This window comes from Callorhinchus milii, unplaced genomic scaffold, assembly GCF_018977255.1.
Source record: "Callorhinchus milii isolate IMCB2004 unplaced genomic scaffold, IMCB_Cmil_1.0 Scaffold6, whole genome shotgun sequence".
Lineage (NCBI taxonomy): Eukaryota > Metazoa > Chordata > Chondrichthyes > Chimaeriformes > Callorhinchidae > Callorhinchus > Callorhinchus milii.
Window position 1 is genome coordinate 30,484,441 of NW_024704747.1, and position 15,226 is coordinate 30,499,666.

The 15,226-nt window shown below is 36.9% G+C and overlaps 1 protein-coding gene across 1 annotated transcript in view; it reads right to left on the minus strand.

Moving 5' to 3' along the window:
- psmd14 (proteasome 26S subunit, non-ATPase 14) overlaps positions 1 to 15,226 on the minus strand; it is a gene marked incomplete at its 5' end in the record, with an annotated part of 30,974 nt that overhangs the window by 13,700 nt on the left and 2,048 nt on the right. The window contains 5 exon segments of the mRNA NM_001292758.1: positions 2,118 to 2,268; positions 2,989 to 3,059; positions 3,207 to 3,326; positions 3,812 to 3,883; positions 10,811 to 10,862. Of these exon segments, the coding sequence (NP_001279687.1) occupies positions 2,118 to 2,268; positions 2,989 to 3,059; positions 3,207 to 3,326; positions 3,812 to 3,883; positions 10,811 to 10,858 (462 nt within the window).

Sequence of the window (15,226 nt, forward strand, 5' to 3'; positions counted from 1 at the left end):
GTAGTTCTTGCTGTTCCTCTTCAGTGACACAGGTCAAGCCACCAACGGAATGCCACAATCAAAAGGAAAAATAGCAATAGTAATTTTGAAGGCACGTCATTCTCCCTGAGTGACAGGAATCATCTGTAACTTAACATACTCAAACTCCATCTCCCCGCAGCACTGCCCTAACATAATTAAACAGCACATTTTTAAATTCACACTGAAAACCACAAGCACCCATGTGCTCACTGTCCAATTAACCAATCTGAGGGCTAATTGCAATCTGCACAGCTGACTAACCACATTTTACATAACAACCACAATAGGAACCTGCAATTTGAGAGGATTTGCCAGGATCCAAGGGAAAGGGGGAAACAGTGCTTCTCCCCAAAATAAAAGACCGTTATAATAACTAAATAAATTACTAGAGAATCACAGATACATGAATCCGTTTTTGAGATTATATTGGTATTAACACAGAGAAATTAAGTGTGTAACTTTTTTACTTTTGGTAAAGATTTATGAAGCACTAGAAATAATTCTCCGACACAGGTGTGTGTGGGAAAGATCTTTCACTTTGTGAAAAAAACATACATATTCCAACTCTATTTCAAGTGAAAGGGGTGTTTTTCTTGCATCGCACGCACAAAGTTTCGAATCGCAAACACGGCATTTAATGTAGTATTAATGATTATCATCCCATTATCAAATCTATCACGGAACGCAATATATACTTCTCTTTCTCAAATACCGAAGTAATGATTTGTCTTCTCAGTTAGCGATTTCATTAACTTTATCTGTACATGCTGCAACAAGACAGCTCAGCAGTAGTTTAAGCCAGAGAACCACCCAGTCAATTTCTTTATGTTCTGCACTTTTTATAAAATGCCCTCCCTGTGGTAGAGCAAAATCGAATTGCCTCTCACATTTGCAGACAGCTCTGTGAAGGTGATAATAGACCTGCTCCCTGCTGTCATGAGGCAGGAAATAGGAAAATGGCATATGGGGCCAGAAGAGAATAAAAAAGAAAGGCACCGAACAACAAAACAGCAAAAAACACACTACAATAAAGGTGAACAGGAACCCAAACTGTAATGTAACTGCCTTTCTGACAATGCTACATGTTATCAATTACCTATTTCTTGAATAAATAATAGCTCGATTATAGCAAAATATCATTCAATTCACTTAATTTTTCCAATGAAATGTAATTAATAAAACTGAAATAATTTCATCAGATTCTGTCAATTGCATGTTCCTATGAAATAAATCTGGGTTATTATTTGGCCTATTACTGTACTGTTCAAATTTCATAAAAATCTAGTTATTTAAGAGCAAATTAGTTTAGCATCTCAACCAGTGAAATAGCAAATTACAGATACTCAAGATCCACTTGTTAAATGACTCAAGAGAATCATTCCATTTACAAAACTGATCAGTGAACTGTTTAAAATAAAATCTATAACCATTGCACTGATGTATATTAAATGATTATTTTGTGTATTAAAGTAAAAATATCTCTTGCTCGGATTATAATATACAAAGTTTGCTTTGGGTTCTATATAAACAATTCCTTTTTACTGAGCATCATGAGGCTATTCAGCAGAAACCATGTCACCAACAGAAATAAACATTAAATATTTAAGGATCACTTCACTGGTAAACATGTCATCTCTTCTAACACACATATATACGGACACTTAACCAACCATAGTAGCTTGCCGATTAATGAAGAATTTACCATGTAATCTCGAACAAGCTTTCTATAGTGAGAAGCTGAAGCAATGCCAGATTTTTTTTTAATGAACGCACAATTCTACTTTTAAGCCTTTTAAAGGTTTAAACCAGCATGAAAACTAAAAAGTAACAAATCTTCAATTTTAGTTAATTCAGGAAATGCTCAAAAATGAATGCGCAGTTCCACGGAGCTCTAGAATTAAATTTTAAATATTTAATCAATCAAAACGTATTAACATCCTTTCAAACTCTACAATGTGGAGAAACAAGTGCGGGTAATTAATTCCTACGTAAATTTTCGGTACACAAAGGGTGAATCTAAATCACGTGCGCATTTGAGGAACATGAGATTCAATGTCAAACAGGTTACACATTTAATAAGAACGATCGGATCATACCTTCCCCTTTACACTCTGAATAGGATCCACTACAACAGCAACAGCTCGTTCCGACAGCGCTTCAAAGCTCTGCTGAGTGTTGATATCAACTCCTGAAAGCCAGCATCCAAAGCCAGGGTGACTGTGGTACCAGCCAACAACCATTTCAGGCCTAAAACAGAGCATTTTGAAAGTGGCTGAGTGTGTTTTTGAAAAAAAGAATAAATAAATAAATAAATAAATAAGTAAATAAATAAAAGGCAGCATTCTCATTTGAACAAGGAACCAAACAATACTAATGCAGCTTTAGTAAGAGAATCCCGGCAGCACGAAGATACTGTAAGGTACGAAAAACGGGAAGTCATTCAGCATAGATTCATGTAAGTGTGGATATGAAGAAAGCGTGACAAAGGAGTGCTATCATTAAAAGGATGTGCATTAGCAGTGGTAGATTGTGCTTTCAATGTTTCACCCTGTTACCACACCTTCCCCGAGCCAGTTTTTACCCTTTCAGCACTTGAGAGTAAATATCCACCCTTCAAATATCAATTAAAGCAGCAGTGGGACCAGGAACTCAGTCAAGAAGCAATTTGCACCGTTCGCTAGCGCTGCTGAGCCTTTTGTTAACATTAATTTTTAAGCTTTTTTCACAGTGACGGTATTTGAACAAGCGTAAGACAACTGTTGATGGGTATCATGTCAAACTGCAAAGAAATAACAAAATAACACAGCAACATGAGTTAAGATTTTAAACAGTTTGTAGCATTTGCAGAATAGTTGTCATGAAAATACAATGATTGTATTTTATTGGAGATGGCTAGAAAAGTTGTTTGTATAATACCGAGCTCTGGAGACCCTGGCTTTGATACTATAGATATATGTAATGTCCTACCTGCCTGTCTGCTTCAACATGTCCAACATTTTTGCCTGAAAAACAGGATCCACCGCCTCAACACTGACACCCTGTGAAAAGAAAAATCACATTCGATCCTCGAAAAATATCATTTCAAAGGAGAGTTTGCGCCCAATAATCACAAACAGAAAATATGTACTGGATCTCTTCTTTATTATTTTGTGGTTAAAATAAAAATAAAAGTGCCTGTTACTTACTGTGCCTGACTGCGGCATTGCAAACACATCAATGACACGGACGGTGTAGTCATCCACAAATTCACCCAACATAAGGCCCATCACCTCCATAGGCACTCCAGCCCGTCCATGTTTCAGCATCTGTGCATCAACAAGACAAACCAAAATACAACATTTTCTACAATTTTCACACCAGACAACAGGAAGTAGCCTACGCTGTGTACATACTGTGCAAATGCTATCATTTTTTAATACATCCTCAGAATTCAAACACAACAACAAAATTACATTTGTATAGCGTCTTTCAAGTCGGGAGAACGTCCCAAGGCGCTGGCACATTTGGCTTTTCCTTACGTTTTACGCATGGTTTTGCTTCTATGTAATTTAAGACGTACGTCACTACAGTTTTGCAGAAGGTCAAAGAAAATATTCTAGGTTTTAAACTGATTAAGCACATAGAACATAAAATAGCTCTCAATATTTTAATGAAAGGCAAAAATGAGATGAAGACAGGTACCAAGAAATGGGTTCTCTGTCATGGATTGTCAAATGGACTGCAGGATCCCTATTGTGCCCAAAGCAATATATCCGATGTTATGAAAGAAGCATTAAACACCCACTCTTACCTTCAATAGAGCCAGTGAGGATATATAGACTTGTTCTGCTGTATCTACTGCTGGGGCATCAGTTGGTGGGCCCTGAAATAAATAAATGTATATTAATGACAAATTTCTAAGTGTGTAATAATTTTATTTAGAAGCTATATGTCACGTTTTCTGAGTCATCTGCTCAGATGGTTTATATTCTTTCATTTTCATCAGAAAGTAAACGTCGGGCCAGACGTGTGGGTACCACTTTGAATAGAAAATCTAAACTAAACCTTATACCAAAAATATTTACGACCACATTATTTCAATGAGTTGTTTAATTGTCTAATCTGAACACACATAATATTTTACATTCTGAAACAACATTCTTCATTGAGAGCGCTGTCTGACAAGCTAGGACCACCCCACCCATTAGAACTTTGAATTCCAGACAATATACAGTATATATGTACACACTCAAATAGTGGAAGCATTCAAAATCAGACCGAGGCACTGATGGTAAGCAGTAATTACAATGGAGTACGTATCAGAGACATGGTGAAAGCAGGCTGATGGCAATGAATGTAACCGTGTGAGACATCAAACATGTAGCCTTCAGTGACATGGTCACCCAGTCAGTATACACCATCGATGGAGTATTCTCCCACCTACACACAGGGATGCACACACAGAACAAATACCCCTTTCCCAATTGTGTTTTGAAGGTGAGACATGCAGAATAGTTCCCAAAGGGTTAATTTTATTACTTCAGATCCAGCAACAGCTTTGACAGATACAGAGTAGTTCAGTTCAAATGGAATCTTCTGATCGAATACTTAGAATCCGTTTGGGTTGAAATTAAATGTCAAATATTTCCACAGCAAAAATCCGAATCAATAATGTTTTTTCTCTGCAGAAAAACAGAATTAGAGAACGAGGGAAATCCATCACAGCCGAGTCTCAAATTTATAATTTAAAATTTAATCCGGAGTAAAATCCTCCACAATCAGACAGGACTGCAAGATGAACAGCGAGGAATTTGAACACCCATCAAGCTCTGAAAATTTCTGCTTCAACAACTTGTGCCATACACCATACATCCTACATGGGCTTTCAGAAAGCTCCTGTCTCGTCACATTTCAAAGACATCCACATAATGGAATTCATCTGATACAGATACTTGCACGAATCTGACACGGTATCTGACACAGAACGAACTATACAGCTCTCACAGAGAAGGGTACAGCACTTAAAGTAACAAATCTTCAATAGGTATCTTGTTTAATATTTTCTAGTGTCTTATTTAATATGTCTGCTAGCTTCTTATTTAATAATTGTTTAGTTTCCACAAATAACAAAATCATAACCAATTAAACCTAATCACCCCATGTCACCTATTAAATCACCTTTAAAATTAAGAAATTCATGTTGTTAAAAAGAAATAATTTTAAGATGAATATAGGCAGATCAACAGTGCAGTTACTTTTTAATATTATAGTAAAATATGGGATGGTACTGAAGTAATAACAGAAGACACTGAAGTGGGGCTCCATCAATAGCTCAATAGGTAAATGCCTGACCTGGTTTGAGCATTGAAAATGGATAGAATATACAATATCTAACCATTTGTTTCTGAAATTGGCTCAGAGACCAACAGAGGCTCTCCCATCTTCATCATTTCAAGATGGACAATTTACTTACCAGATCTGATCAAAACTTTGAATGGCATTTCAGAAATAATTACAATTTAAAACCAAAACCAAAATATATAAAACAATAAAATGCCAGTTTAAACTTGCCCGTTTCCATTAGATTCATTAGACTGTATTGATCTTATCCTGATTAATGGATGAAGTTCTGAATCACTCTGGGAACAATACCTCTTGACCTGTTTTGCAGGATTCTTCCACTTAGAAGAAAATTAAGTTTTTATTGTCCCCTTGTTCCAATTATGTAGATGGACATTCTACCTACACGCAAACCACTATTTTTTCATAAAAATCAGTGCAGAATTTGTTTCTAATGAGGACGACAAATTTAGTGAATTCCAGAGTCCCATTGGGGTTCTGTTCTCTGCTCACGGTGTGAAAAACACCTCATTTGTCGACTCCAGTGGCTCTTGTGATAAAAGCAAAATTCACACTTCCCTATGTGAACCAACTAGATAATCAACAAATTTGTCAATCAGCTAATCAACTACTAACCACGGCCAGCTCCCAAAATTTATATTGTTAAATACAGACAAGAAATGTACACTTCACAGAAGTCCTGCGGGGAAACAAAATGACATTATTTTATCCCCATTTGAAAATATAAATGTCATTTCCATAGCTGTAAACACAACAGTGTATTAGCTAACACAAATTCCACTTTACAACTGTTATCACTGGCTACTAAACCCCTGTTTGTGTTAAACACATGAATCTTGGTTACAAGCAAACTATCTCCAGTTGCAAAACGATAGCTTCATGTAAACAGGCACACAAAAAAACAAGATAAATATGAGCAAACAAGACCTGAGCTCATTTCAAAATGAAATGGTTAAAAAAACACACACAAATCAGGACCAGTGCAAATGTGGAACTATCCTGATCATCTATTATTGTAGTGGAAGTCAAAGTAAATCTTCCTTGCAGTCAATATAGCAAAGAAATCCAATTCCAAATGTCGACTCATTTGGGATAAATACTATCATATGGTGGGTAGCTCAGTTGAACATTGAGGTAAGTTCACTCTCAAGGATTAAACGTTAAGCTGCTAAATGTTGGCTTATAGTTCCTTTAAAATGTATTTATGTTTCATAAAACACAAATTTAAAATGAGGTATTCTTGTAATATTATATTAAATTAAATACTGTATTAAAATACATGTAGTGTACAAATAGTTTACAGAAAGAGGAACATTGCTTTATAAAATCCTCAGGTTGGATACAAGAATTATTCCGATTCCTATTCTAGTGATTGTATAAGCCACCGTTATTCACAACTAATAGAAATAATTCGTACAGAGACAAGCTTTTACATAAATGTAGTGAAAGACGTAATATGATAAAGCCATCACTCTCGAGGACCCCTTTTTTTGCCCTCAAGCATTAATCGGTCACAAGAAGTGTTCAAGCTGCTCAGAACAGGATTGTGTAAATGAGGATGGCCCTGGTAATAAGCCAAGCTGCAAGCCATTTAAACATCCCATCACGGTTTATATAAGGCTTGCGAATCTTATACACCTAGCGCTGCTACAAACTGTTAGTCAGTGAACTGACCTGCCTGCTGGGCAATAATCTGAGCCCTGTCCAGGTCGGTCGATCAAATAATGCTATGGCAGGGAGTTAGTTAGCTCCAGGCTGACCTTTATCATTAGAGGGAATCAGCTCCCTCACACCTACAGATTACAATTTGGCAACAACATAATTGAGGCTATTCATTTGAAATCCTGAAACCTGCCTCCATTCATGAACCAAATTATATAATAGCTGGGTTAGCGAAAGTTATTTCGCTATGTGGCAAGTATATGAATCCCAAGGTATACCAAAGCCCAAACAAACATCATCAGCTCACTCAGTTACAGTAATATGTGAACCCGTATACACCTCCAGTTTCACTAGGGCTGCTCTTGTTGACAAAGTGTTAAAAAAGGCTTTTGCCATTATAACAGCATAAAACTAACACCTCAAAGTGTTATCTGCTCAGTCCTTTTAGCAAATTTATTAACACTATTAGTTAGATTACTCCACCTTTTCCATGGTGTGAACCGGTATCAATTATTTAGCCAATTTTATTATATGTTAATAAAATACCTGCTGATTAAACATATACCAAAGTGTCACTTTGTGCTGCACAGTACATTGACACTATTTATTTTAGCTTAAGTAAATGCTACAGTTGGAAGCTGGTGCAAGATTATGATGACAGAAGTTGTGAAAAATGAAAACAATATATTCACGAGTATAGGTTCTTTTATTGCTGTGTGGAAATAGGACAGTAAAACCCATCAAACAGTCATTCATTCCTTATCAAATGATATAAAACTACTGTATTAATATTTACTGATTTTAGGATAATATTAAATAAGACTGTTCAGTATCACAGGCAGGAAAAAACAATCTGTAATACTTTGAATCACCATCAGTTGCTCATGAACATAAGAGCGAGCACATTATAATATCAATTCTATGTTTTTCATTGCATATGGCATTAAACCGTTCAACCTTGATCAGTCAAGAACTGCTGGAGAGAAATGTATCTCTGGAATTAAGGTTATCATTGTTGTCAGAATTCTCCTCTCAAGCCTTGTGTGTATTTTCTAATGATAATACCACAGAAGCCCTGAATTATCAACGCACGCACACCATTTTCACCAGAGGCAGTTACCTCTCATACCAATTTATTTAAATCGTTTCCACAGGTAACACCATACACACACACAGGACAACACGGTAAATAATCCCCCCTTCTCTTCCTGTGGCCCCGACCAGCTTTTCCACTATTTCTGAAACAGTGGCAAGTTGAACTGTCAGACTTCTGCTGCAGACCAACAATCCAATTGTTAGCCTGTATTGACGTACCAGGCACTTGTTAGCCTGTATTGACCTATCCCAGAGATCACCGAGCAGTAAGATTGAAAATTCCCGATTTGGAAAAGAGTGTGCAGTGGTTGAAATGCTTTGGTTTCCACTCACAGAGTCAATGGAAAGGTAGCCAATTTGTCTGCAAAGCATCCTGACTTTCACACCATTGTGATCGGTAGCAGATCTTGTGATAACATATTTCAGGCCCACAAAAACATAGTAATAATACACAACCCTGCCACTTGTACCTACACTGATTTATTTTGCGCTCAAATAAATTAAACTACACCACTGTTATTTTAAAAATATATCTTTTTATATAAAACCAAGGAACACTGAAAAAGCAATTAGCATAAATTTCTGGAAGATTCTTTATAAGAAACCAGACAGTTGACTACGCCCTACACTAAACCACATTGTTTAGGACACACACGCAATTACGTGACATTGAGGATTGTGTTTCTTATGATCTTCTAGACCCATTTAATGTTTTAATAATAATAATCCTTGCATTTGACACAGCGCCTTATCATGTATTCGATCGTCTCAAAGCACTTCACAGGATATAAAGTAAATTGACTGTGTATTTTGTGGGCGAAACGCGGTAGCCAATTGTGCACAGCAGCGTCCCACAAACAGTTGTGGATCGAGGAATTATCTAAACAGAATATTTTGGGCTACTGGATAGAGTCTGAAAGACATTTCTATCAATAGTTCAGCTTCTACAAGGTTGATGCGATTTCTGAATGTTTTGCATTTTGAATCCCACGTTTTCCATGCCTGTCCGTTGCCGTTTCTAATTCTGCTCCCAAACGGCTTTGCGTGTTGCAAATAATCCAATAGGTAAGGTACAGAAACATCCTGGCCCTGACCACAGCAGAATACTATTTCAGAATATTTTGACAAAAATGTAAATTTATTCCACCTGACTTTTAAGAGCACATTTGAGATTTTTTTTAAAAAGTGCTGTTTGAGCTGTAGCTTTATGAACCAACAGAAAGGATTTGTTGCATTTATCATCAGGTACGGTATACAAAGCAATCCCCAAATCAGAAACGTGTTCAAACAAAAAAGCTTTTTTTTAGGAGAACAAAGCAAGCATTCGGATTCCCCTCCTAACCACCATTATTACTTGGTACAGATAAACATTAAAGCTTTCATTTAATACAGAAAATCGAAAACAGCCTGGCTTAATATCAGCCGAATGTAAACTACTTCTGCTGTCCCCAGCTCAATGATGAGCTGAGGCAACCTGTTATAAGAGGTGTTAATTGGCAAATGCGTACAAGTCAGGAGCACATTCCCTGTCGTCCTAGCCCAGCAAGCCGAGGTCATTAAAGTGGAAATGAATTCTTTCAAGCTCTCTTAACCCTTAAAATACTCGATTCGCTCTCCACCATCAATCTGAGAAAATAAGCTTACACTTCGTATTATTTACCGTAAAAGCTTTCATTAACAAAATATACAGTCAATTCACTTTACAGTATATCCTGTGAAGCGCTTTGAGACGTCTCAACAATGTGATAAGTTGCTATATCAAATGCAAGGATTATTATTATTATTAAGGCTTAAAGTACAGCGAATACAGAGCCCCTAAACTCTGGAACACTCTCCCACAATCCCTCTGCCTTGCCCCCTCTCTCCAGTCCCCTGAAAACTTTACTGTTCGACCGTGCTTACGGTTACCTCCCCACTCCCCTCTGCCCCCCGGCTCGGAGTCAGCGCTCTGAGACGCTGCCCTGGGTGGAGAGGGCTATCTATATAAGTGCAAGGTTGTTGTTGTTGAATAATGAGGAATTAACAAATACGATCTACATGGTTTGAAGACTTTGCTTGAGGGAGGGCAATTAGGGTGGAGGAGGCAAATATTAGAGAAATGTTCTATAAAATTAGTATCGAAAGAAATCTAAGTGGTTTTGATAGAAAACTGAATGGGACTCGGGTGCATGTACAACAGGTGATTATACAATTTATACAAATGAGATTTATGTGGGTTTTACTGTGTATATATAATGATGAGTGCACATTACAAATACTCTTTGAGATTCAAAGATTCATAATTCAATGAGCATAAGTGAGACGTTATAGACTTCTGAAAAGGTAAATAATTAACATGTCAGTCAATGGACAGTACAGTATTCTATTTATCCACTGCTGTATATATTTCAAGCAATTCAATATTGGGCATTCAGTGATAATTTATTGCAATGAATAATCCAATTGCTTAGGCAGCAGTTTCACATCCACAGCATAAAAGTGAACTTTGAACCAGCCACAACTTGGTGCTATTAAGACCCAGAAAAGCAGATGAAACGAGTTCAATCTGAAAGTATGTCAAAAAATACACTCAATGTCAAGAACATTTTTTTTGCCAGGTAACGTAACCTGAGAAATGCAGAGATATTGCTGCAGAAGTTCATTCATTACGTTGAAACCTGTGAGTGTTGAGAAGCTAACAGGAGACACTGACCTGCCCAAGTCCTGGCATCCCTCCTCCGAGGCGCAGGAGTCTGTCCATCTTCCTAAAAACAAACACACACAAAACTAATTAATCCTGAAACTTTTTAACTCAATTATCATCTATATAATTCACCTTCAATCTTTCCTTATGTCAAAAATATTGGTGGTAATTACAACACAACATCAGATTTCCTGTTAATTAGCGCCACATACTAATTCAAGAACCTGTCTTCCTTGCTAATTAACAGACCCGATTTTACTGCTTTTGTTTTTTGGGGTGATCCCCAATTTCAGGACAGTGTTCAACAAACTGAAAGCCCACTTCTGGAAGATTGTAAGTATGGCCACCATTTTATATTCTTAAACCAAAGGAAAAACAGAGGTTATGTTTTGGACTATCAGTAGCTGAATTATTTTGTGAAAAAATGTAGTTTGTCACTAATTGATGCATTCCTTTCAAGTACTAGATATATTACGGCAACTTGAACAGACTGCACAAATAGGAATCATCACTTTCAAATTAAAATTTGTACATCCTAATTAGTAAGTTCTGTGCTAATTAACTTACAGCTTGTCAGTTATCATCAATACCGCGTGTGAGTGATGGTGTGATCAGATACGAGTCTCCAGATACAGTCCAAAAGGCTTCTATATCGGTCGGTATTTACAGACTTGCCTCTCTCAATCACGATCGTGGGAAAGAATACCTTACCGTAAGAAACACCTCGCCTCCTCTAACAAATATTATCAAACACATTCAGACGATGTCATCCTAACATCAAATGTTCGTCCGCTGTGAATCCCATCAGTTTTACAAGAATGGGCATACAACATAACATGTGAAAGATTAAAGGAAATTCTGATTTGGCTTTCGAAAATGTAAGCGTTATTGTTAAAAGTAATTTTTATACAAGGAAAAGAAATGTACCAAATAAGTGCTTATATTTCCAAGTCTATCAGACCCAGTTACTGCAAACAATAGCTACGGTATTTCTGAACAGTTTACAAAAATAAGTTTCTCAAACCCTATTACTCTTATTCTGTCATTAAGGTGGCACTAGCAAACAAAATTCAGGTTATATATATATATCATTTTTATAGAGAGTGCATTCAAACTAACTTCTGCTTATAAATTACATGTTTTATAACAAAGATACTATATGTACCATAACACCCGCCTATACTATTAAAAGCACCTCACAGGTTCCCTTGTGAAACATTAACTCAGTTGTGTAGAACCGTATTGCTCAGATCTGAAATATTAGCAGGTTAGGTTTTTCTAAGGTATATGATACAGACGAAATAGCCTCTGGCAAAACTGCATCAATATAATCCCTCCTGCCCAGATTCAGCGTTCTCCCAGCCTCTAACAATTTCCTTTTTGTTTTGCTTAAAACTGTGATATTAAATAGATAGATAATTACTCAATGAATTAGAACAATGAAGATTCGATGCTCAAAGTTTGCCTCCTCAGACATGTAGGATTTTGCAATGAACTACTATTATTTTGAGATTTGGCTTCCATTTCGTGAGTTGTTAACTGTTTATAGAATCAAAACGCACTGAATTTGCAAACCATAGAATGCATCTTATATAGTAAAATCCTTGGGAATAGTAATGAACAATAAACATTGGCACCAATTCTGTGTCATACAGTGTTTACAGCCTCAAAAACTGCCTTTCTAAATCATGTGTTAAAGAATGAAATTTACAATTAATTGAATGAGAATTCTCTCTTTGAACAGAATGCAGGTTCAAGGTGCTTTGATTTCCTCCCGATTTCATCTTCATTGATGCATTCTCCATTCTATCAACAACAACATACTCTAAGTGCTGACAGTTTGTTGTGCCTCTGAAATACATGAGCTCCGTTGTGCAGAGGTTACACGCCACTGTTTTGTCAGTTTTTTTTTGACAGATCCTCCACGTGTTGCCTGCTTTGTCATTTTTTTTAACTTCCAACACAGTTCCGGTTGCTACTGTCAAAATCCTAGCCTCTCTATTCCCACTCCCCGTGTTTTACATGACCATACAATGGCAGGCTGTTCCCCAGAAGAGCCTTGGTTTTGCCAAACCTTGAAACCTAGCTTGGCAAGCTTTGGAGTCAAACTGAACAAATGAAGCCTCAAAACCGCAAAGGCTTGTTGGAATCCCGTGAGTTTTCTTTAATTGATTTGCCACAAAATGTGCTGTTGTTCTGATCATTTCAAACTTAGAATGTTTTGCTTACACTTCTTAACATGATTGAAAATGATGTGACTGATTTGCAGCTGTGGATGGAAGGCACAACTTGCTGAAGAAAATATTTGTCCACAGAATATTGCTTCAGGCCATTCAGAATTACTTTCTCCAAACCTCATTAAAATAAAATCAAGTTTTAATCCCGAGCAGTTCAAATGAAATGAAATTCAAAGGAATATGAAGGCCCATTTATTCCCAACCTAAAATAGCACCTGCACTGCAACAGTGTGAAATTTTCAATTTCACATTCTTATAACAACTCTAATTCCTAATGATTTCCAATTTTCTAATTACATGAGGTGAGTTATGGGCAGTTTTGTATGAGTTTTATTGTGTGAGATTTTACATCGGACCTCAGCAGTTAGCAAAGAGGAAGGTTTCACTGGGTGGGTTGGGGCCTGGTCCAGGGTCAATGGAACAATAACCCAAATTTGAGTTGGCATTTTCTGGAGAAGGGAGTGGAAGTCAAAGAAACTGAGCAAAACAATAGAGATAAAGAACAAAGGAGCACAAAATGACCTTACAACTCGCAAGCAACCGTTGGAATAATCTCTACATGTAATATAGCCCTATAACATTGAGAATGCCTCACGGCCCTTCACTAAGTTTCTGCAAAGTGTCGCAGTGGATAAATGTAGACTAACATGAGAGCTAATTTGCACATAACTATATCCTAGGCTTGTGAAGTCCTATAGCTCAGTGGTTAGAGCGCTCACCTTGTAAGCAAGAGATCTGGGTTTGATTCCCAGCACGACAAAACCTTGGACAAGTTTCCTTACTCCACACGCCTCATAATAAACGCCAAAGAAAGAAACCAATAATAATTTGGTCACATCAACCCACGACTGTTTGTGGGACGCTGCTGTGTGCAATTGGCTGCCGCGTTTCGCCCACAAATATACGGTCAATTCACTTTACAGTATATTCTGTGAAGCACTTTGAGACGTTTAGAAGATGTGAAAAGCGCTATATCAAATGCAAGGATTATTATATTATTATCTTACAAACAGCCATAAAGTGAATGACCAGTTTTATAAGGAGCATTGTTGGCCAGGACACCAAATAAAACTCTCCTTTCTTTTCGGATAGTGTCATGGGATCTTTAACATCCACTTGAATAGTCAGATAAAACCTTGGTTTAATGTCTCATCAAAAGGACGGCACTTCTGACAACAGAGCAACTCCCCCAGCACTGGGAATGGAGTGTCAGCTCAGACTAGGAGCTCAGAGCCCCAACATGGGGCTTTAACCTTCTGTCCCAGGGGCAAGAATGTCAGAAACTGAGCCAAACTGACATACAATGAGTGGGAAATAAACAACATTAGATGACTCTATGTTAAAGAAAAAATTATTGTTGAACTGCACAACTCCTGAAATAAATATTATTTGTTTATGTAAATATAATGGCAACAGAAGTATTTCTGCAGTTAATCTGCAACTCATGCTGAAATCCCAACAAGTATGTACAATTCCATGTGAAAGACATGAGGAGTTGACAATAATTCCAAGACAAAAGCCATTTTCTAATATGTTGCTGACGCTATTTATAAACCTAGAATAATCTGTAAGCAAGTGCTTTGTAGTGTGTTAGAATTTCAAAACTGCAGGTTTGTCAAAGCCAGTTCACACAGTAATCTGGATGTCTGTCACCATCCTGAAGGTGTCATACTGTATTTGGAATGCAAAGGCTGCCAGTTTATCAAGGCTAAATCCCATTGTGCAGTCTTGTTTCTCATAATACGGATTTGGAATTCAGGCTGCAGGATAAACAAATCATGAGTAAAAACTAGTATAAGTAAAACAAGACATCATAACTCAATAATAATTCTTACATTTGATACAGCGTCTTATCACGTCTTCGAGACTTCTCAAAGCGCTTCACAAAATATACTGTAAAGTGAATTGTGGGCAAATTGAAGACCTTTCATTGATTTGCCTGAAGAACATAAAGCTATGCAGAATAATATACAATTACCTACATTAAAATCAAAACTGTCTGCTGACCAATTCTGAGTTATGCACTTGATATATATTGACTTACTTTCTCATAATTGACCATGATCATCACTCAATAAAACTGTAGAGATTAGGACATAATTGTTAAATCTGCCATCACACCCCAAATTGGCAGAAAACTAAGTAAAATAATAACTTCACCAATAACTCTACAATAAATATTATAAAT